The sequence below is a fragment of the Phocoena sinus genome, chromosome 12 (genome assembly GCF_008692025.1).
Source record: "Phocoena sinus isolate mPhoSin1 chromosome 12, mPhoSin1.pri, whole genome shotgun sequence".
Lineage (NCBI taxonomy): Eukaryota > Metazoa > Chordata > Mammalia > Artiodactyla > Phocoenidae > Phocoena > Phocoena sinus.
In genome coordinates, this window is record NC_045774.1 from 1481087 (window position 1) to 1504968 (window position 23882).

General features: G+C 53.3%; 1 protein-coding gene and 1 long non-coding RNA gene across 5 annotated transcripts; one reads left to right on the plus strand and one right to left on the minus strand.

Annotated features, from left to right (window-relative positions):
* The first annotated feature begins 5212 nt into the window (after window positions 1-5212).
* DACT2 (dishevelled binding antagonist of beta catenin 2) lies at window positions 5213-15642 on the plus strand. 3 transcript variants are annotated; one of them, XM_032651906.1, is made up of 5 exons: window positions 5213-5531; window positions 10984-11116; window positions 11632-11688; window positions 12092-12355; window positions 13531-15642. In XM_032651906.1, exons 1-5 carry the CDS (start codon window positions 5295-5297, stop codon window positions 15126-15128), a joined length of 2289 nt encoding a protein of 762 aa, XP_032507797.1. In that variant the 5' UTR covers window positions 5213-5294; the 3' UTR covers window positions 15129-15642. The 3 variants fall into 3 exon arrangements, with proteins under 3 accessions (XP_032507797.1, XP_032507798.1, XP_032507799.1); XM_032651908.1 differs by having other exon boundaries at window positions 5518-5531; window positions 10956-11116; XM_032651907.1 differs by lacking the exon at window positions 11632-11688.
* Window positions 15643-16463: 821 nt separating this feature from the next.
* On the minus strand, window positions 16464-23393 carry LOC116763682. Of its 2 annotated transcripts, XR_004352600.1 has the most exons (4): window positions 19542-23392; window positions 18921-19094; window positions 17354-17781; window positions 16464-17103 (listed from the first exon to the last, which is right to left on the minus strand). It is a non-coding gene; the product is annotated as an uncharacterized LOC116763682 (long non-coding RNA). The 2 variants fall into 2 exon arrangements; XR_004352599.1 differs by lacking the exon at window positions 16464-17103 and having other exon boundaries at window positions 17255-17781; window positions 19542-23393.
* Window positions 23394-23882: the final 489 nt, after the last annotated feature.

Consider the following 23882-nt stretch of genomic DNA (forward strand, 5'->3'; position numbering starts at 1 on the left):
TCTCAGAGGGCAGAGACCTCACCAGGGAGCCCAGCAGGCTTCTTGGGCTCAAGTGGGCGGGGCCAATGCCCTCCTCTCCTCTCCTGCTCATCTGGTCCCGGAGGGCCCTTCCCACCCGCCTCTCCTGATCTCCCCAGCCTCCCTCCTATGCCCCCAAGGACCCACACAGCCTGGAGGAGGCTTTGGAGGGCAGCGTATCAGCCTGGGAGCTCAGTAGGCTCCCCGTGCCCAAGTGGGCCAGGCGATCGCCCTCCACTCCTCCCGGCCTGCTTCTCTGATCTCCCTGGGCTCCAATCCTGTCTGGCCTCCACTTCTCCTCCCCCTCAGTCCCCCCACGTCCTACCAGTTCACTTGGGGGTTCCTCCCGTCTCCATACACATCTCCATACACATTGGGCGTCAGGCTCCCCCACCAGCGGCTGGCAGGTGCCCTAGTTGTGGGAAAACACTAACTCAGCGTCTTCCCACCCTGCCATCTTTGCCAATGACTGTCTTAATTGTCTTATGCTCCATAAGCCCTGCTGGTATGCAGGTGCACTTTTCATACACTTACAGTTACAACATTTAATTCAGTTTATTTTTTCTTGGCATCTTAGAAACATTTCTCTCATTGCTATTTAGTTATAGTTAAATAATAATCTTTTCAGCTACGTGGATGTATAATCATTGACTAAGTCACATACTTTCAGACCCTCCAATACTCACAAAGGAAAGGCCCACCCCTGCGACCTGAATACGCTGTCACCCCAGGGGAGTGTAGGTGACAGCTGACATGCGAGCCTCACAGAAGCCCAGGGCAGGAGCTGCAGTCTACACCCAGCATCCTTCCCGCCCCGGGGATGGAGGGGACGGGAATGTGGTAGCTGCTCCCAAGAGCACTAAGGACGCAGGAGCTTCCCCCTCAGCAAGGCTCCCAGCACATTTTGGAGACTGGAGAGCCCTCAGTCCCCCTCAACGCACCCTTAAATCTCAGAACATTAGAGGTCAGAGTGTAGGGGCAACTGGCCACATAGAGCCCCTCATGCCAACCCCAGGTGTGTCCACCTTCAGAGACAGGAGCACAACTGCCCACAGTTCAGCAGAGGCGGTCCAGCGTTTCTGCCCACCCCCTGCCCTAGGCCAGCACCAAGGACTCCGGAACCCTCCTCCTGCCGCCTCACATGGAGGATAAAACCCAACAGCACCCTTTGGGCTCTTGCTTCTTTCTTTTCTTCCCCCACTTCCCCTCCCTTCCTATCCTGAACAATTGATCAGCTACAGATAGATAGATAAATGGACTGGTAGATAGATGGATGGATGAAGGAAGGAAGGAAGGAAGGAAGGAAGGAATGGAGAAAAGATAGATGCTGGATAGATCTTACACGGACAGATGACTGGATGGACGGACAGGTGAAAGACAGAGCTATTGATACAGATGAGGTAGTCAGTGTGGGCAGTGTCAGGAATGGTCAAGCTGAAGCTGTGTGCCCCTTGGTGAGATGTACAAGAGTACCGTGTCACTCTTCATATTCCTGCCTCAGAAGCATAACCTGACCCAGGAGGAAACTTCAGCAAGAGGAAATCAAGGAGCATCCTGAAAATGCACAGCCTTCAAAAGTGCTGAGTCATAGGCCAAGGATAGACTGGGCCCCTGCTCCAGGCTGCCAGAGACCAGCAGGACAGGACAGCTAAGTCTGGAAGGGGTTGCTCTGATCCAAAGGATGTTAAATGGAATCATTGGTAAAACCTGCACTCGACCTGAAAATTAGATGGTAATTATGTATCAAATCAGTTTCCTGATTTAATGATTGAATTTGGTTAAAATAATACCTTTGTGTAGGAAATACACACTAAGATATTTGGGGCAATAAATATTGCACTGGGACGTGTCTGAGAAAAAGTAAATTGTGATCTCCCTGTCTCATACAATAAACAAAAAGCCATTCTACGTGGATTGTAGATCTAAATAAGAAAGGTAAAATAATAAACTTTCTAGAAGTAGCTTTAAATAATATCTTCAAGAGCCTGAATTTCCTGAAGCAAAAATGTCTTTAAAATGGCACAAACAGGATCAGTGATAAATAAGACTCCATAAAAATGAAGAACCTCTGTTCTCCAAAAGACACCATTAAGAGAGTCATAGATGAGGGGAAGAGAGATAACCAATAATGGGATCATATCCAGTCTCTCCCTCTCTCTAAATCTCTCTTTGGAACAAAATGTAAGGAGGAATCATACATTTTTTTACTTAAAAAAAGCAGCACCAGCAATCTTCAATACACTCATTATACAGTTGAGAAAACTGAAGGCAGAGGAGGTTGGAACTTAGGCCGCTTAAGTCTCAGTCTCATGCTTTTTCTCAATATTAGATAAGACAAGTACAGACAACCAAGGAAAACACAAAAGAAACATAAAATAACCGAAAAACTCAATGATACAAACACTCAAGAAAGTAGGAATCAAAAGGAACTTCCTCATTCTGATAAAAGGCATCTAAAGAAAAACCTGCAGCTAACATCATACTCAATAGTTAAAGGCTGAATGCTCCTCCCTCCACCCCAAGAACAGGAAAAAGGCAAGGACACCTGTTCTCACCACTTCTATTCAACATGTACTGGAAGTTCTAGGCAGAGCAATAAGGCAAGAAAAAGAATTTAGACACATCCAAATACAAAAGTAAGAAGTGAAAATATCTATTTCCAGATGACGTGATCTTGAAATTTTTTTTAAATGCAAAGGAATCCACTAAAAATCCATTAGAACTAATAAAAAATTCAACAAGTTTGCTTAGATCAATATACAAAAATCAGTTACTTATTTCTATACACTAGAAATGAATATTCTGAAAATGAAATTGAAAAACATTTCCATTTACAATAATTTGAAAAAGAATAAGATGTTTAGAAATAAATTTAACAAAAGAAGTGCAAGACTTGTATACTGAAAACTACAGAACACTGTTAATTGAAGAAGGCCTAAACAAATGGAAAACATCCCACGTTTATAGTTCAGACATCTCAACCTTAAGGTAGCAATACTTCTCCAATCAATTGACAGATTCCTCTGCAATCTCCATCAAAATCCCAGCTGGCTTCTTTGCAGAAATTGACAAGCTGATCTTTAAATTCATGTGGAAATGCAAGGGAGACTGAATAGCCAAAACAGTCTTGAAAAAGAACAGAGTCGGATGACTCACATTTCCTGACTTTAAAACTTACCACAGGGCTTCCCTGGTGGCGCAGCGGTTGAGAGTCCGCCTGCCGATGCAGGGGACGCAGGTTCATGCCCCTGTCCGGGAAGATCCCACATGCCGCGGAGTGGCTGGGCCCGTGAGCCATGGCCGCTGAGCCTGCGCGTCCGGAGCCTGTGCTCCGCAACGGGAGAGGCCACAACAGTGAGAGGCCCGCATACCATTAAAAAAAAAAAAAAAAAAAAAAAACTTACCACAAAGCTACAGTAACCAAAACGATATGGAATTGGCATAAGGATAGACATATACACCAGTGAAATAGAATTGAGAATCCAGAAATTGATTTTTCTGAATCAACTGATTTTCAACAAATGTCCCAAGACAATTTAATGGGGAAAGAATTGTCTTTGCAACCAATGGTTCTGGGAAAACTGAATACCCACACGTTTAAAAATGAAGTCGGACCCCTACCTCACATCATGTACAAAAATTAACTAAAAACAGATCAAAGACTTAAACGTAAGCACTAAAACTATTTTTAAAATCTTAGAAAAAAACAGAAGTAATCTTTGACCTTGGATTAGGCAATGGTTTCTTAGATATGACACCAAAAGTACAGGCAACAAAAGAAAACTAGATAAATTGGACTTAATCAAAATTAAAAACGTTTTGCTGCAAAGTACATTATCAAGAAAGTGAAAGGATACCCCACAGGGTGAACAAAATATTCGCAAATCATATACCTGATAGTGGAATTGTATCTAGAATACATAAAGAATATTTACATCTCAATAATAAAAAGACGACCCAGTTTTAATAAATAGGCAAACGATCTGAACAGACATTTCTCTAAAGAAGACACACAAATAGCCAATAAGTGCATGGAAAGATACCAGCATCACTTGCCATCAGGGAAATGGAAATCAAAATCACAATGGGATACCACTTCCTACATACTGGAATGGCTGAGACCAAAAAGACGAATGCTGGTGATGGTGTGGAGCATTTGGAGCGTTTGTGCGGTGCTGGTGGGAACGTAACACGGTGCAGCCACTTTGGGAAGCAGTCTGGCTGTTCCTCATAAGATTAAACACAGTTGAAGTTACCTAGGAGCCAGCAATTCCACTCTTAGGTAAACACCCAAGAGAAATGAAAACATACTTCTACACAAAAACTTGTACATGAACAGCTATAGCAGTAGCACTATTCATAATAGTCAGAAAGTGGAAACAACCCGTTAAGGAATAAATGGATAAATAAAAACTGGTCCTGCCATACCACGGAACATTATTTAGCAATAAAAAGGAGTGAAGTACTGATACTTGCTACAACGTGGATGAACCTTGAAAATATGCTCAGTAAAGGAAGCCGGTCCTAAAAGGCCACCTATTGTGTGATTCTATTTATATAAAACCTCCCAAACAGGCAGCTGAGTGTCGGGTGCAGCGGGGAAATGGAGGGTGACCGCTAAGGGGCACAGAGCTTCTCTGGGGGGTGGTAAAAATGTTATAAAATTGATTGTGGTGATAGTTGCACCACTTGGCGAATATGCAATGCTAAGGGACCCCTGGATTGTACGTGTTAAATAGGGGAATCAAATGGTATGTGAATTATATCTCAGTAAAGCTACTATTATTAAAAAAAAAAAAAGACAAGCTGAGGTTTCCAGGAAAAGTGGAGTCTTTTCAAAGTGCTAGTGAGTTCGTAATGGTAACACAGTCCTTACAATGGGGAGCTATCCAATAATTTACCTTAAAAACATTGCTTCTAACCTGAACAAGACCTTTCTCCGTGTTTGGTCCACTTTCGCCCCTTCACCCGCGCCCACCCGGCTCCTCCTTCCCTCGGGTCCCCTCCAAGGGTCACCGCGCGCCTTCCGGGCGCCCCGGAGCGAGCGGCCCGGGTCCCCAAGGGCGTGGGGCTCCGCCGACGGGGCGGGCCCGGGGGCGGCCGCTGTGACCCCGGGGCGTGTGCAGACACCGCCTCCTCTGCCACCGATAGGTCCCACCCCGCCTCGGCGACCCGCGGGCCGGGGGCGGGGAGAGGCGGCGCGGAGGCCGCGCGCACCGCCCGGCGCCGCTCGGAGGCCGGGGAGGCTCCGGGCAGCCGCGCAGGTCGAACGCGGGATGTGGGCGCCGGGCTGCCCGCCGGGGCCCGCGGGCTGGGACCGCCGCAGGGTGGGCGCCAGGCTGCGCGCGGCCCTCGCGGGGCTGCACGAGCTGCAGGGGCTCCGCGCCAGGCAACAGGCGCGCGTGTGGGGCGCCCTGGCCGTGCAGCCCCCGCCCGGGCCCGCCGCCTCCCGCGGCCCCCGCGCACACGAGCTGCGGCTGGAGGCTGCGCTGGCGGCGCTGCAGGAGCAGCTGGTAAGGAGCGCGTGCGGGGGTCGCGGGGCCGCTCCGGGCGCGCGGGGCCGCGGGGACCCGGTCCACCCGGCAGGCAACAGGCGGACGGGCCGCCCGACCGATCGGGGGGCACCCTCGGCGATTTCGAAGGACGCAGCTCGGTCCCGAATGAGAGGGACGCGGAGGCCCGAGGCGCGAGGCTAGGCATCCGGGCCCTGAAAGCAGCCCGGCCGGGCCGCCCGCGCCGAGCCGCGCATCGGGGCTGCGCCCGGCTCTGCCTACTTCCCGGCGCAGACCGACTTTAGGATGTATTCCTGTTGGTTGGAGTTTTGCTGATAAGAACGCATTGAATCGGTTTCCCCTGCTGGGGGCTACTTGGGATCCTGGTGTCCTGCGCCCGGTGCCAGCCTCTGCCTGCTGCGTGGGTCTGGGGACAGCAGTGCCAGCGTGCCAAGTGTCCCCCGAATTGTCCCCAGTGATGTGCTCAGGTTGAGCCCTGGGGTCGTGTCACTGTAAAGAGATGTTGGGGAGAGCATGTATCCGATGAGGGCCTCTCCGACTTTAAAATGTAACCTGACCTATGAAAAGAGGTGTGTGCTCTGAACGCAGAGGCGGTGGAACCCCACTGGGCCTTCTGGGCCTGCTTTCCCACCGGCCTTCTCCCCCCTGGGCTCCTCCAAACGCGGGTCCCTTTTGTACCACTGAAGACACTCCTCAGGTGATTGCCTCGGTTATTTATCCAATGTATGGTTTCATCTCATGTATTGGAAAAAACAAGAGTTTTTGCAGGGTTGCAGTGTTTTTTAAAGGAAAAATTAGAAGGCTGTATAGAAAGATGTCTATTTGGTAGAGTTGACTGTAGTACTCTAAGGGGAATGTCTTTTAAATGAGAAATTAAATCTGCCCCGTTTAAAGGTTGCTGTCTTTACAAAGTAACCTGGATGAAGCTGCTGCTTTGCTATCAGCTTAGCGCAGTCGTGTCAATGATTTGTTAGCTGCTTCTGGATTAGAGAATCAGGAAGCTCAGCGTCTTAAGATGTGTCCCAGGACTCCTGCGATCTTCCCACATGGCAAGGGGGGGCCCTAACTGTGCAGCCTCTCCTCCTGTGATTCCGCGGCTGCTATGCAAAGGAAGGAGCTAGTTACCGAGTGGAACTTTCATAGGCTTCTCACCCCCCATCTTATCCAGTCACAGCTGCAGGTTTAGCTTACCTGTGTGTGTGTGGGTGTGTGTGTGCGTGCGTGCGTGCCCCCAGACACATCCTACCTTCAACTGGAGCTCGGAGAGGCACACAGAGCCTGCAAAGATGCATGACATGCGTGTGGCAGGAAGGAGCTTTGCGATGCCGCTGTGAATTGTTCTGTCCGGGGAGCTAGAACCCAGTTGATGATTAACTCGGCTTAAGTAATATACAAATCAGACTCGTGAGTACTCAGCCTCTAATTACGGGTAGCCTTTTGGGAGAGACGATCAAACAGGTTTTTTTTTGTTTTATTTATTTATTTTTTAATGTGGGGACCAGAAGGAACATGCACCCTTTGTCTTGAAACTTTGTTCTTGGCACAGATTATGTGATCAAAAGAGAAGAATAATTGAATGTGTGTGACACCAGCCCAGCGATTAACATGTTCACATTTTTCTTACAGAGAAAAAATTAGGAGTGATTCTAGTTCTGTGATGCAGGGTACAATCAAAAGGCCTTCATTTCCAGCCCCAGGTTCACACTTCAGTAACTCCCGGCTAATCGGGGCCCCTCCTACCCACACCCTGGGGTTAACCGGGGCATGGGTCACCATTCAGGTGTGGAGACAGGAAGAACTTTTATCTGACCCAGTTAAAAGTTTTGTCCCACAGACATTCCCAAGTGAGAATGAGCTTGAGCATTTTGGGGGGGATTTAAACTGCAATTAGGAGAAGTCATCACGAACGAGCTACACCTTTTTAATTGCTGCGTCTATAGTCACAGCAGGAAGCGCGCAGTAGGTCCTTAGTATTCGTTGAATAAATAAATGAGCAAGTTTTACTGCTGTAACAAAGCGGAAGATGATTTCAGTATTTACTATCTCCACGTTCTATATTTCTAAGCTAATGTAACCCCCATGACCTCTGACCAAAGCAGCCCTTACTGTTTGGCCGGTCCTGTGCTCACCTGTCTGTGCCTTCCAGGGAGATTGTCATTCCCCGAGAAGAGGCTGCCATGCCCATTTTTATAAGCGTTACGTTCCCAGCAACACTGACTTGGAAAGATTTGGATACCCCAGAGGAGCCTGGAAGCTCCATCTCCCACCAGGAGGCGCCAGCGGTCACCCCAGGTGGGATGTGAGGAAAGGCTCTGGGGACCTGCAGGGAAACTGGTGCTGGAGAATCTCCTGGTGGTTGTTTTGCTGGTCACGACTTGCCCTGACCCTGAGTGGCAGCACCTCCTCCTCCCTGGCAGGTGCCGGCATTAAGCACTGCAGGAAATGAGGGTCTGACTCTGCAGCTGTAATCAAGACGCCTGGTGTTTTCCTTGGACCGACCATGCTTGCTCCGTGACCTCTCAGGGGAACGAACTCACTCGGGGTCACAGAGGAGGGGGAGGCATCCACGGGGCTGGGCAAGGCTTCCTTCTGCGGCACTAGTGCTCGTTATGCCCCAGGCTAATCTGTGACCCTGGCCCTCTGAAGGACCTCTTTTCAAGCTAGGGAGTAACATTTACCCACCCCCAGGGCACTTGCAGTGCCGTGGAACTCATGCGGAAAATGTTTCCTGTGCGTGTTCTCAGCTTTCAAGGAAAGAACAGAGGTGTTTTAGATGCCATCTCTGTATCCTGAACTTTGGGACGGTTTTCATTTTTGTCCTCTCAATCTGCCGTAAAGGTTGAGAAGGCTGGAAAGCCGAATTGTAGATGGCGAGCAAAAGGGCAAAGCAGGTGGAAATCGCATCAGTCCTTTATGGCATGTAAAGTCCGCATCTCGAAGAAAGGGCTAAGCCAGATATTTGTTTTGAATGGCATTCCCTGGGTAGAAGTTCTCAAACTTTTGTGGTCATCAAAAATTGGTCCCAGGGAAGCTTGTCAAAATGCAGATTCCCAGGAGTGCCCTGGAGTCTGAGTTAACGGGTGTGGCAGGGAGCCCTGGGGTGTGCACGGATGCCCCGGGGCTCCCAGCTCCTGGGAACCGGGCTGTGCTCTCCCTTACACCGGACCCCCTGCCCCTCACCCAGGTTCAGGGGATTCAGACGGGATGTGCTGCCCTGCCCCTGAGCCTGGAGGCCTGCGGTGAGTAGGGAGGGCTGGTGGCCACACAGACTGGCTCGCTGCTCTGGAGGGAACCCATGTGACGTCTCTGTAACACATTTTCCCTGCAGAAATACATGGAAGTCGATGCTGTGTGCCTGGCTCCGCAGTGGGTTATGCTCAGTCCTGGTGCCATAAGGAAGCTTTGACTTAGCACAGAGTTAGAGACCGAGGAGTTAATGAAAAGCAGAGACATAAAAACCCCCAGCGAGTGGCGGGGGAAGGGTTACGGAGGACAGTGCCAATCCTGGGTGACAAAGCCCTGTCGCCATGCAGCGGGGTCCTGGGGACGCAGCAATCGTCGGAGGGCACCCGGGGGCCTGCGTGGCTGTGCCCCTCAACCCTAATCAGGAGCCGCCAGCTGCAGGCGGGGCTGGGCAAACATTAATCACAGAGCAATTATTCCAGCACAAACACGCCAGGGTCAGTTTTTCGGGGGGAGGGGGATTGGAGAGGGAGGAGAGAAGCCAACTATGAAATCCAGAGAGGTCCCCCTTCAGAAGAAAGAGGACATCGTGATTTGGAAGAGAAGGGGTCAAAATCCATGTTTTTAAACGTCGAAGTGTGGTCAAACAGAGGAACTGAACTCGGCCAGTACCGTGGTCTCATTTTACGACATTAGAAGAAAAGTCATTTGCAGTAAAAATTCCCTTCGTTTGTCTAAGTGTTTTTCACTTGGGTAGTGATGGGCCGGGAGCCCACCTTTGCTGCCCCCGCCGCTCCGGCTGTCAGGTAGTGCCGTCCACCTGGGGAGCGTTTCCCTTTGTGAAAACGTGCCAGGACGTTGAGGCTACTCTGGGTGGTCCTGGGTGTGTCCGTTTTGATTAAATTCTGGGTTTTTGCAGTGTTATGTTTATAGATACTATTACCTGAGGCTGGGAGACTCTCTTGCTACAAGACTTGGAGGTTGTTCTGAGACCCTTGCACTGGGTCCAGAGGAAAGTGGATTTGGGTGCGGCGGTCTGCCACTCACCAGGTGCTGGGCCCTCGGCCCCTACCCCTGGTGGTATGGGAACAGTCTGCGCCAGCGTAGTTCTCCCATAAGAATCAAATTACCGCTACCTGCTTCCCCCTTGGACTGACTTCTCAGATTATTGAAGCTACTGAAGTAATTCCTCATTTGCCATATAAGAATTTGAAACACAATTGATCATTTTCTCAAACAGGGTGACCGGCATAATCGCCTTCATTAATTATTTGCCTTAAACTTAATTGCTAATCAAAACAAGAAATTTAGGTAGTGGACCTTGAAAACAAGGTGAAGTTTTATCACTGAAGGCGGGAAGTCAGCATTTATGAAACAGCGTTGTTTTGCAGACATATGATTCACGTGCGTGTGTGTGTGTGTGTGTGTGTGTGACTGTATACTGTGAGCGTTGACCACATGCATGTGCTATGTGTATATTACATGATATACACACACGGATATGTGTGGTTGACACTCACAGTAACCCGTTTTACAGCCAGGGAAGCTGAGGCCTGGAGAAGCTAGAGCCTCGGAGGACAGAGTTGAGATGTGGACCCTAAGACCAGAAAGACCCTGCCTCCTGGGGCAGGTGCTCAGGCTGCGCTGATCCCAGGCGCTGGGCTCTCTCCTCCTGCCGCGTCCCTCCCTCTTCCCTGAAAGCCCTACAGAACCGTAACCGGTCAAAATGCCACCTGTGATATGGGAGCTAAGGCGCTGCAGAGGCAGGGCCTTTTTCTGTCCTGGGGACTTTCCTGTCCCCCTGAAGAGCCGAAGTTCAGCCCTCCCCAGGTGCCGTGGACGGGCTGCGGTGAAGGAACGTGGTGATACAGGCACCAAACGCAAGGTCCACGAGGCGCGAGCCTGGGAAAGTAGATTCTTACGTGGAAAAGGACATTGAAAATATTATCGGTGGCTCCTGCCAGAGGGGGTGTCCTTGGCTGTTTTTGGTCCTCATTCCACTCTCATAAGCTGTATTACTCCGTATTCTTATAAAGAAATGTCTAATTGAAAATTGCTGGCAAACAAAAGTCTGCACTTGGGAAGACATGCTGGAGGCGGGAGGGGTCCTAGAGACGGTGTTCGGCCTGAGGAAGGGGGAGCTGTCAGGTGGGAGCTGGCCTGTGGGTTTGCAGAGTTAAGTTGTATGTGTGATGTAGCTTCACGTGGAGCCTCCAGTTTCCATTTCTGTACCCAGAGCAGTTTTATGTCTCCCTGTTTTCCTTCTGAGAACCGTTTAAGACTTCAGGACGTCGGCCTGAAAACCCACTTGGACCAGCTGGACCAGCAGATCAGCGAGCTACAGCTGGACGTGCGCAGAACCTCCAGCGAGGCCCCGGACAGCGACAGCAGGCCCAGCTCGGGTATGGCGCCCACTCGGGCCCTGGACCATCTGTCCCCCACCCCAGGGCGCGGCACTGCCCGGCAGGGCTGACATGGTGAACCCGCCTCTGTGCTCAGGCCACCGGAGGGTCAGGAGCTGTATGCGAGCCTGAAAGAGCACGTTACTGGAGAATACTGAAGATGAAATACTTTTAATACTTTTAGTTAAATGCGCTTGGGAAAACGGGGAGAGAGAGGGAGAGAGTGGGTGCGTACATACTCGTTGTTTAATTGGAAAAATACTGCTTTTGATGGAAAAACCCCATGAGCTTCTCACCTGTCTCTGGCTGAGACAGATTCTGTTGATGTTGAACCAGCATGGAGATTGTAAATAATAACTTCTGTGTGACAGCAAAAGTATTTTTTGAAGTCTACAGTCTAAAATCAGTACAGTTTCCTCTCCTGCGGCCCTGTCCACCCTCCTTTCAAGGTCACGTAGCGATGGTTAGGGTCGTTCAGACCTTCATGGTCCTGGACACATGGGCTTTCTCTCCAGATTCCAGGCTCAGACAGCAGCTCAGACGGCAAACCCAGGAGACCAGCGTCTTCCCAAGTACAGTGTTCTCTGCTGTGTCTTTCTCTTTTTTTCAGTTTGCAAAATCCTGTCACATTCTGGGTTGTCAATCATGTAGCAGGGCCGGGCCGGGGGACCTCCCCAGACGCTGCCCCTTCTCTGGTGGCTGCCTCAGATGAGCTTGGCGGGCACGAGGAGGGGCGGGGGAGGATGCCAGGCTCCCTCTTCCGGGGCTGGAAGCCGGAGGTCACACGGGGGGACGTGAGCCACTCGCCCAGGAGAGGGATGAGCAGGTGGTGGGCAACAGGAGACACTGGTGGGGAGGCGTCCTCGGCGTTCTGGCCCTGGGCCCCTCCCCGGCCCGGGCCCGCTTCCCTGAGACCCCCAGCCCCTCAGCGCGGGCCCCCCAGACCACACCGACAGCCTCTGCGCCCCTGTGCAGGCTTCTACGAGCTGAGCGACGGCGGGTCCTGCTCCCTGTCCACCTCCTGCACGTCTGTGTGCAGTGACTGCGTGTCCTCCTCTCTGGGCGCCGTGCTGCCTGCCACCCCGAAGGCCAGGCCCAGCGCGGGGCACTGCCGGCCCCGCTCAGCAGATGAGACCACGGTGTGTGGGGTCCCCCTGACTGCGTGGGAGCCCCAGGCCAGTGAGGGGGGCGCCGGCCAGCTGCTGCAAGGCGAGTCCCGGCCCCGCCCGGTGTCCACAGGTAAGGGGAGGCGGCAGCGGGGGCGGCGCCAAGCCCCATACAAGGAGGGGGCGGTCCCCGAGCCTCATACAAGGAGGGGGATAGTCCCCGAGCCCTATACACGGAGGGGTGCGGTCCCCAAGCCCCATACAAGGAGGGGGGCGGTTCCCAAGCCCCATACAAGAGGGGGCGGTCCCCGAGCCCCATACAAGGAGGGGGGCGGTCCCCGAGCCCCATACACCCCATACAAGGAGGGGCGGTCCCCGAGCCCCATACACCCCATACAAGGAGGGGCGGTCCCCGAGCCCCATACAAGGAGGGGGGGCGGTCCCCGAGCCCCATACAAGGAGGGCGGGGTGGTCCCCGAGCCCCATACAAGGCTCCATACAAGGAGGGAGGCGGTCCCCGAGCCCTATACACGGAGGGGTGCGATCCCTGAGCCCCATACAAGGAGGGGGCGGCCCCCGAGCCCCATACAAGGAGTGGGGCGGTCCCCGAGCCCCATACAAGGAAGGGGGTGGTTCCCGAGTCCCATATTTTCTGTGGGCTTTTTTGGGTTTTGGATGGAGGTAGGCATCAAACGCCCACCTGTGTTCCTTGTAGAAGGGCTGTTGCAATAAAAGGCTTCTCGTCTTATTTAAAATGAACATCCGTTCACACCCTTCCACGGCCCTCGTGGCCACTGCCGGGGACTAGGGTGGGAGCAGCGCTGCAAGTGGGCGTTGAGAGAGTTACTTCACATGCGGTTCCCCGCACTGGCCAGGGAAGAGCCTTTCTTTTTCTTCAGAGTGTCCCAAAAGGAAAAGATGCATCTTATTCCTTATGCTAGACCTGGGCCGTTAGGATCCATGGGTTTTCTTTCTTGCACATCTGTGAATGCCTCAGGGAAGGTCTGTTCCGAGACCTTGTCCCGATGGCCGTGTGGTCACCGGTGCCCCATCTCCCTGGGCGTCCTACGCACCTTCAGTGAACAAGGGCAGGAACTGAACGCTAGGGTCTAGGACTCGCCTTCTAGGCTGTGGCTGGAAGGAACGTGATGGGAGCCGGGTGATGGGATGTGTACAGCAGACACCAGCGTGTCCAGGCGTGGAACGTGCAAGGCCGGGGCCTCGTCCTGCCCGGGGGGAGGGCCTCGTGCCCCAGGGTTGTGCTTGCTTCTTCCCTTATTTATGTTTTGTTCTTTTTCTCCTTCCCAGGTGACCTTGAAAGAGTCCTGCCGGCTGAAGTGGGGCTCCAGAAAGCCAGGGCACACCCCAAGGCCACTTCCTTCCTCTGCCGCGGCATGGACCCCAAGTACCAGTGTGACCTGGTGTCCAAGGGGGGCAGGGAGGTGTACCCGTACCCCAGCCCCCTGCACGCCGTGGCTTTGCAGAGCCCCCTCTTTACTCTGACCAAGGAGACAGCGCCGAGCGATGGCCACTCGCCCCCCAGTCAGCCCCTCCCTGGCGCCACAGGTCCGAGCTCCATTCGGACTGGACTGGTCCTCGAGGCTGGCCCAGCCAGCGCCTACATAGAGAGGCTGCTGCGACTGCAGGGCCGAGGGCCCCCTGCGAGGGGCAGTGTGGTTGAGCGTGGACCCCCAGGACGGGAGGCGTCCCTATCCCCGCAGGGGCTCGGGGTCCGGGGGGCGGACAGTGAAGGTGGCCTGGAGAAGCCGGTGTGCGCCCGGGGGAGAGCGGAGGTGGGAGGGGAGGCCCAGAGCGGGGCCGCCCGTGACGGGGACAGCCTCGAGCAGCCGGGGCCTGTGCCCCTTGTACGCAGCCTGCACCCCAGCAGCCGTCCAGAGGAGGGCCCCAGACCCTCGTGCGGCTGCGTGCACCGGGAGCCCCGTCCAGGCTCCCCATGGCTGGGCTGTGGCCAGGCCCCTGCTCCCTGCTTGCGGGGTCAGCAGCCAGCTCTCCACGGCTGGACGGGCAGAGGCAGGTCGCCGGGCGGGGGGGCGGGTGGGGAGGGCCCCCCTCGGGCCCCTGGACACTGTGTCCGCCCGCACTTTGCTGCCATAGGAGCTCTCCCTGTGCGGCCCCCCAGGGCCAAGCCTGTGAAGATCAAGAGGGGGGCCAGCGACAAGGCGCTGAGGCTCGGGGGGCCGCAGCTTCAGTGGGGCGCCCTCGGGGGCCCCCGGCCGCCCCCTGAGTCGGGAGGTGGTCTCAGGAGGCCCACCCTGGCCAGGGCGGCGCCCGGCCGGTCCTGCTCTGAGTCCAGCCTCTACCCCGTGTCTGTCTTCGTCCCCCTGCTGGTGGCCCGACCAGAGGGTCACCAGGTGTCAGCTCAGGCCTTGTTCCCCTTGGAAGCAACCCCGCTGGTGGCAACGGGGGGGGAGGCCCGGAGGAAGCAGCGCAGGTGGCAGTCCTCGGTAGAGATCTCAGCCCGGGCCCGCCCGGACCCCAGCCTGGGGCCCCATAGGCAGGCGGCCCGGAGAGGGGGTGGCCCGCGGCCCGTGTGCGCCAGACCCAGGCCCAGGCTGCCCCGCCAGGATGCCCGAGCCAGGAGCGGGTCGGACGGCTCGGAGCGCTCGGCCGAGTGCGCGTCCCTCTTCCGCTCCACCGTCGCGGAGAGCAGCGGGGACGAGGCCAGCGACCACACGGCCAACCGCTTCGGGGACGGGGAGTCCAGTGGCAGCACCTCGGAGGGCAGCGGCCAGGGCGGGGGAAGCTCCAGCCAGCGGGCCCCGGCCAGCTCCAGGCCCCCTCTGCCGCCGGTGCCCAGGCTGTGCCGCGTCAAGGCCTCCAAGGCCCTGAAGAAGAGGATCCGCAGGTTCCAGCCGGCCGCTCTGAAGGTCATGACCATGGTGTGAGGTCGCTGGGTGACAGCAGGGCCTGTCCGGGCCCGGGAGCCACAGACACAAAGGGACCTTTCGTGGCTGAGGACGGGTCCAGCCTCGCACGGTGTTAGACATGCAAGTCTGTGTCATCTGGACACTTTGCTTTCTCCCCGAAGCTGCCCTTCAAAAGGAGTCCCCTCAGAGGAGATGATGGGCCCGTCCCTGGTGCATCGCCCCACAGGTTAGGCGGTGACTCTGGGCACGTCACCCCACCTTGGCCCCAGTGGAGACCTTCACCCAGAACTCTGGGACTGCAGATTCGTCGGGGCGCTGGCCTCCCAGCTGCCTGTGCCGTGAGCCCCGTGCTTGCTTCCCTCCATCCTGTTCCACTTGGGCTGGGCGCTCGGTGTACCCCAGCCTGTTGAACAGTTTCCCCCCAAAAGCGTTCCCTTTAAGAAATGGTTGCAGGACTGTGCTGTGGAAACTGGGTTGGACTATGAATCCAGGTCAAACCCTCAACATGAATAAACAGCCGATTATGCCTTTGTCTTTGCAAGTCAGTCTTTCCCTTTTAGCCTCCCTGCCCTCAGGAATGTAGTAGGTGCTCAGCAAACCCTAATCCTTCCCCATCATGTGGACACTCTTTCACCCGAGGTGGGAAAATGCATTTCACATGGGTACACTCCACACTCTTCCCAGCACTCCTGAATTGAGCATAAAAATGCTTTGGAAAAGAAACCCTTTTATGGTGTTTATTTTTCAAAGGGAATTTCCCTCAACTTTTCAGGAAGGTAGGATTTTCAGGGAAGCTGCCTGCGGAGAGCAGCATGTACAGTTCATGAAGTTTTATCCTGAATTATTCAAAGCTGCTTCTGAGGGCCTGGAGGTAGAAAGAAGGCACGGGGGAGGCGGGGAACGTCTTCCCCAGTGACCGCCACAGCCCCGGCCTGGGGCTAAATGCACGGTTGGTAGGAACTTTTGAAGGAAAATGGAAAGAAAACAAGCTAAAATGGTAGTAGATCTTGTAGTAGACATTAGATATTCATGTAACGAACAGCTAGTTTCAGGACGCACTTCAGAGACTCACATTTTAAAAAGATTAACATTTTAGAACAAAGAAGTCCACCTGTTTGACCTGGGCAGAGGTTTCCAAAAGTGAAGGAGAGTGGCTGCTTTCTGTCACTCTCTTTCTTTCTGTCTCAAAAGTGCAACCATTTCAGAGGGCCCAGAGCAGACTTTGAGTCTATCTGGATAGAATTCCCACGTGGGCTTCACAGAATCCGCTTACTAACAGAGGTGAAAGGGTCTTCCTGAGCTTTCTATAAAACTGCTCTGATATTTGGAGGAAAACGTCAAACCCACCCATGGTGGAGGTTTTTGATAAAAGATAGTACACAGGGTATTTTCTTTAATGGTCTAAATCTCAACCGTGTGGCACAAGAGGCGATGGGAACCCAGTATTTGCCAGGGCCGCTGAGCAGGTGAGGGTCCTGGGAGAGGATCCAGAGCCAGGGTTCTGGCCCCGCCTCGGTCCCAGCAGTGTCCACAGTCTGTGTCCCTTGCCGGCCACGCCGGAGAAATGGCCGTGAAGCTCCCTTTACAGAGTGTGTCCTGCTCTGTTTGACATTATCTCTTGCGTCTGTTGGAGTTTTTCTCAATTCGGGGGCTTTGAATGCCGTATTTGGAAACTGCAGACTTCCTTCGTCCTCAGCAGGGCCCCCGTCCTTGTGTCACAGGAGAGGACCCTCAGGCTGTGTCTCTGGCCAAGATCATGTGAGATCAGTGCTGAAGGGGATGCAGTGGGTTCGGGCCCCTGGGGATTTCTGACAGTGTTTATCTTTCTCAGAAGCCAGGCTCCATTTCCTCATGATTCGGGTTCCAAAGCACAACCAGACAGGAATGCGTCCCCGCCCAGAAGATGCCGGGCCTGTCTGTGCAACCAGCAGACTAACGGAGCAAACTAACCATAAAACCCATGCAGACTCCATGCAAAATGCAACCGTGGCATCTGCGGACAGAGAGCCCTCAGTGATAAGATGTCAAGTCAGTCATCAGTCAGTGTCCCGCCCTCCCTCCCTCTCTCTCTTTCTCTCTGCCTCCTTCTCTTTGATCCTCTCTCTGTCTGTCTGTCTCTCTCCATCTGTCTTTGTCTCTCCCCAGCCTTGCAGACCCACACACACACACGCACACACACGCACACACACACAACACACACGCACACGCACACACACACACACAACATGCACACACACACACACCTGTCTGCCCAAGGCCCGAAGCTACTTCCTCTCCGGTGCTCTTGCATTTACTCTCGGGCAGGTTTACAGTAAATAAATATGACTGTAGGTGCCATGTCTTCCCACCTGCCTGGGGCCCAGGTGCCTTTGCTTCCCCACAAATTCAGCAGAAGGACACAGCCCAGGGTTCAGGCCCCGCTGGGCCACAGTTAGCTATTATGAGGCCCCAGGCGTCTCCGTAACCTCCCTGGGTTTGCTTCCTCTTATAGAGTGAGGTTGTTTATGCCTCAGGGTTTGCCGGGAGGAGTACACGAAAGGTGTTGAAAACGGGCCCCGGTTCTGCCCGCTGACCACCACATCGGGTTCCTGACAGGAGCCCAGGGAGGCAACCCCGCAGGCCGCAGAGCCGAGGGACTGGACAGGCCAGGAGGTCACGGGCGCAGAGGAGGCTGTGGGCAGGGAAAGAGCACACAGAGGGTCAGTCAGCGTGGGGCTCTGACCCACCCCGAGCATCACCCCGGCTCCGCCAGGCAGGCGGCATCTTCCGTGGCAAGAACCACGGGGGAGGGCTCTTTGGGGAAATACTTTAAAGCACAGAGTTAAAGTCGAGATCATCGGTGATAAGGAGGCAGAGTCAGTCCCCAGCCCAGTCCTGAAATTACAAAACAGAGTCTGAGGGGCTATAAATTCAGGGAAGAAAAATATTTAAGGGAGGCAGAAGGTCCAGGGCAGAATGTGCAGAAGAAAAGCTTAACTGAGACACTCCATTCATCTGCCTGAGTATTTTATATTTTTCACATGTTTCTTCTGAACAGATATGGTCGCGACTGCCCAGAGTGAAGGGAGAATAAAGCAGGAAGCTCCCCTGCGCAGAAGACAGCGGTGACATGGGGGAGGGGCGATTATTAGGTGATGGGTGACCCTTCATGTGCGTTTGAAGACAGATGAGCTATTTCCTCATCCCTAAAGCCTTTAAAAAAAAGAGACAATTGACTGTTTGACTTTGGGGATCATTAGAAAGCATTTGTAACTTCCAGCATGATTGAAATACAAATATTTTAGCAAAAAAGTAAATATATAAAAGGAGAAGCTAGTTCTTTCTAAGTATCAACGTCAAGCTAAGGTAGAAATTATATATATAAGAATTGCTAATTCATAAGAATGAGAAAAAAAGGATGTCAGAGAAGATACCCCAATTATTGTATCAAATCATACTGTAAAATTTGAGGAAACAGAATCTTTATCTTTTATGACCCACTGAATGTACTTGTCCCCCAAATTCGTATGTTGAAGCCCTAGCCCCCAGTGGGATGGCATTTAGAGGCGGGGCCTTGGGGGACAGTTAGGGCAAGATGAGGTCCTGAGGGCAGGGCCCCCAGCGGGATTGGGAAGAGGTCATGTGGGCACACGTGGCTGTACTTACAGGCCAAAAATAACACCAACCCCACTGGCACCGCCATCTCTAAATTCCTGTGAATTAAACCACCCAGTCCATGGTGTTCTGTTACAGCTGCCCCCTTTGTACGCACAGAAGAGAAAGTGGGAAAAGCTGAGAGAGCACTTAGGACCGGGGGAAAGAGAAACTTACTTCCTGCATCTTCTTCTTATGACCAGGAGGGTAGCTGGGCGACTAACCCGAGGCTGTCTTCATCCATCTGGTCAGACACATTCACTGAGCACCCACTGTCTCAGGAGCCGTGCCGCCTGCTGTGGGGTGACAGGAAAACACGGGGCGCCCGCGCTGGGGAAGCTTTGTGTCTCGCTGGAGAAAATAAGCAAACAGTAAGGGCGACCAAGCAGCCCCTGAAGAGGCCAGTGCCCATGCAGTGGGGCCCGAAGAAGCAGAGTTTGGACTCCGTGTGGACAGCGCACTTAGAGGTTTACCTGAGAGAAGGCTGGGCTGGGCTGGGCTGGGGGGCTGAGCAGGGAAGAGGAGGGGGACGGGGGAGCGGAGGGGAGGGGAACGCAGGGCTGAGCAGGTGCCTGGAGCTGGGGTGGGAGGGACGCTGAGTGGTCCCGGTGGGGTGGACCCGGGGGGTCCAGATCCCAGCCCATATGCGAGGGGGGGTGGGCCACCATCAGTAAGCAGTGTCACTAGCGCCTGCAGAGTTGGGGCAGGTGGGGGATGGGAGAGCTTCCGGGGGAAAGGGGGCGCAGGTGTGATGGAGGCCAGGGGGCAGGGGAAGCTGGCAGGGTTACCGCAAGTAACCTGATGAGATGGGTGAGGGCGCACTTGGGGGTCCTCGGCTGGTCCTGAGCTGGAAGCAGGGACAGAAAGTGGGGCAGCTGTCGGTCGTAGGGCAGGAGTGCCGATCGTCACAGCTGTCCCTGTGCAGCTTCCTCGTAGACGGCCTATGCAGACTGCAAGCCGGCTTCCTGTGGGTCTGACTCACGGGATGTCTATTGCAGACGAGGGGAGGGCTGGCTTCCTGGGCAGGTGGCCGAGGCTGAGGCTCCAGCCCCGTGTTCACAGGAGGTCTGGCCGTTGATCGGTGTGTGCTTGGTCTCTCGGAAGCCGGGAGAACCTGCTAGACTTGTGTTTGGAGAGGCCTGTGACCCAGCTGTGCTGAGATGGGTCTGAGGAGAGACAGGAGGTCCGGCACCGGCCAGGGACCCGGGCAGGGGCGTGGCGGGGACCGGCGCCACGGTGAGAGGTGCTGCGGAGGGATGCACACGTGGCAAGCCACGCAGCTCATGGCCATTCTGTGGTCAGGGAGCCCATGGTCTCTTGCAGAAGCCACCGAGGCAACGGTGGCATAGAATCCAAGGACAGCTCAGGAGTTCTCCCAGTGTCGTTCACTTGCCCCAGTAAGGGATGAGAATTCTCACTGAAACAAGAACATATTCGCATCTCTGAGAGGAACATCCCTGTAGAAACAAGAATTTCTAATCAGAATCTTTTTCCATCTTTAAAATTTGACTCTCTTTTTAGTTTGTTATTCCCTTTTATTTTTTATTCCGTTTTATTTCCCTTTTTATGTTTCCTTCAGCCATGGTCTCCTAACCAAGGATAAAATCCACAGCAAATCCACACTTAACAAATCATTAACCCTATTGTACTTTCACTTCATTTTCCTTAATAATTTTCCTCCATCTCCGTGCCCTCGTCCCATCTGGGGACACATGCTGGATTTTCAAATTCGGTCTCTATGACACACTTCACCTCCTGGGTGACAGGCGACGGCGGCAGCATCTCCGGTTGGTGACGGCAGTGGTGTCAGTCCCTGCTAACATGGCAGCATCCCCATCGCCAGTCTTGTCGCGGCTGCACATCCCGGGTTGGCATCCTTGCTGACGAGAAGGAGGAGGAGAAAGCACACCTGGAGCCTGGAGGACCAGAGACCAGTGCAGGGGGCTCACGTGGGCCACAGCGCGTCCACACGCGTGCACAGCGGAAGCCCCTTCCGCTCCGGTCCCCCCAACCAAGGGAGCCCCTAGGCTGTCTGTGATGAATAAAGTCACTTCTAATCCCTAGTGAGGCAAAGCAGTGCACAGCGAAGGGGCTTATTAAAGTACTAAGTACTCAGGCCGATCCCCAGAGGCTAAGCGAGGATTTCCACCCTGGCCTGAATAGGTCTGGTGCCCACCAAGGCCCGGGCACTCCTGCAGTGTAACTTTGCAAAACACTTCTGGTAGCAGCTCTCTGAGCCACGTCTGGAGGACAGCCGGTCCTCACCCCGTCATCTAGTCAGCATCTGTATGATCCAGATGGTCCTGGAAGAGACCACAGCCTCCCCCATCCTTCACAACACCCGACGTTCCTGTTGCTTTTACACTGCTTTCCTGGGTCTCCAAGATCAAGTCTTGAAGTAGCTCAGCACTACAGGAACTTCCTTCAGGGAAGGTTTGTGTCTGATGCACAAATGAGTCACTGAAAAACCGTCAAAACACAGAGTCTTCCTCTGGGACATCTACAAGGATGGCATCAGAGCACGCAGACAGCGGAATGCCTCCCCGTGGCGACCACGTCCGTCCGTGTGCTGACAAATCCTGGACTCAGTTCACTAAGGATGCAAAGCAAACGCATCTGTGTTTGGGGTGATCAGCCTTCATGATTTGCTCGACGCTGTAAACCAACACTTGTTTTGTCCGACCCCGGCAGGGATCCTGAGACTGGCGGAGGGATTTCACCTCACTCCAAGTTGCAAAATTCAGGTGATGATAATAATAGTCCCTGGAGTCGCATTTCATTTAAATTTCATTTCTATTTATTTATTTGCTGTCAAGTATCGTTTTATTTTGCCACAGTTCCAACTGTTGGAAACATTGGAATTGTTAGGATCTGGAGTTGAGCGGATCCACAGAGTTCGCTTGTATTTAAGCCTGTTAGGGGCTCTTGTATCTTCCCCCGGAAAAGACCATGCACAGCTAGGAAAGGCAACAAAAACACATTAAAGAAACTTCCTTGTGTGTACACCTCCGTCACACATCTTCAGGAGGCTGTAGAAATCCAAACCGACCACTTGATTGGCTGGGGAAACTAGGACGATATTAGAAGCCCGTTTAATATGAAGATTGTCCTTTTACATATAATTAAGGAGAAAGAGTTTACCATAGAATTCGTAGGAGCCATTGGCTGAGAGGGTGTCGGCTGTTCTCAGATTTATGGCGTAGTTGGCCGTGGCTGAGGTGTGGTACCTGCTATTTATTGTTAACAAGTGTCTACGATTTAACGGTTAATGTCCACACATTGCTTCCCCGGGGTTTCCCTCTGACTGTCAGGACAACTCTGTGAGGTCGACAAGGTGGGCTCTTACACCGACACCATCTTTGAAAGCTGAAGGATCTAAAGCAAACGGGTGAGTGGAGAGCCAGGTCACCCCCGGCCGTCTTGTCCGAGGTCAGGCCCGTGGCTGCCCGCTAGACACCTGCCAGGCCCATCAGGCTCACCGGTAGCCTCCACCGGGCACCACACTGGACTCGGAGAGAATGGAAGGTTCTCGGGTCATATCCGGCGGCTGAGGCACAGGGCCCAGGCCTTCACGTGCTGCTCGGGGGCTCCCCACGCTGGCCAGGCCCGAACTGACCTGCCCACTCCTCTGACGGCGGGCGTTAGGTTGGACCACAGCGGTGCCCCGGGGAGTACCTTTCTGTGTTCTGTCCACGGGAGCAGAAGGGCTCCCCGCAGACAGGGCCACAGCTTTTGCAGGAGCTTCTGCAAGTGGTTGCAGGAGTCTCTGTGGCTTCTGTAACCTTTTCCCTCAAATTCGGTGGCTTCAAACAGCAGATTGACTGTCTTAAGGTCCTGGAGGTTTGGGTCCTGAATAGATCTCACGGGGCTCAACCCAGGGGTCAGCAGAGCTGGCTCCTTCCAGAGAGTCCAGGGCAGAGTCAGTCCCTTTCCAGCTTCCAGAGGGGCCCGCGTTCCCCAGCTCAAGGCCGCTCCAGCATCCACAAAGCCAACACCTTCAGGCTGAGTCCTCTCACACCACCGTCCCTGGTTTCCTCTCTCTCTGCCCCCTTGTCCACTTGTAAGGACACCTGTGACTACATAGGGCCCATCTCGAGGATCCAGAATCATCTCCCATCTCAGGTCTGCAGACCAGCGCCCTTCATTCCCCCTTTGCCCTGAGAGGTGATGTATTTGCAGGCTCCGGGCACGAGGACGTGGACGTCTTTGGGGCCGTTATTGTGCCGACAGCAGGGGTTAGATTTCACTCCCCCAGCAGAGCGTGTGACTCCCTATTTTCTCACTCCTTGCCAAGATTTTGTGTCACTGGACTCTGTGATATTCCCCATCTGCTGGCTATGAAATGGTGCTTGGTTATGGTTTTAATTCTTGTTTCTCTGTTTACAAGTGAGCTTGAACATCTTTTTGTATTTTTATTGGCCTTTCACCTTCCTTTTGTGAATTACCTGTACATATCCTTTTGTCCCGTTTTCCTAATTTTTTTTCACTGATATGTAGGAGTCTTTATAATTTAGAGACTAATTCTTGGTCACCGATAAGACATAGGTGTTGCAAATATCACTTCCCGGCTGAGGATGGTCTTTAACTTTGCTCGTAGATATTTTTTTGCAGAACACAAGGTTTTACATCAGTGTAGACAAATGTGTGAATCTTTTCACTTATGGTTTGTGGATTTTTAAAAATCTTATTCATAGAATTCTTCTTTTGTATGATATTGCAAAGATCTTTTTATATTTATTAAAAGTTTAACATTTTTGCCTTACCACATAGGTCTCTAGTCCACTGGTGTGTGTGTGTGTGTGTGTGTGTGTGTGTGTGTGTGTAAAGTTCTCCTAGTTTTGCGTGTCCATCTTCCATGACGACTTCACCCCATCATGGACAAACCCAGTCTTCTCCCCCCCGTCCTCAGCTCTGCTCCCTGAGTACCCTTGCAGCACACATGGGAGTATCTTTCTGGAGGGGTATCTGTTCTGTTCCCTGTTCATCCTTCCAACCTCCCAGGACCACAGATAAATTCTACAGCTGTTAATAAGTGCTGATTTCTACTATTTGGCCAATATCCCAACTTTTCTTCTTCAAAGTTGTCTTGGTCATTTGGGCTCTTCATCCTTGCATGTGAATCACAGGGTTACCTTGTCA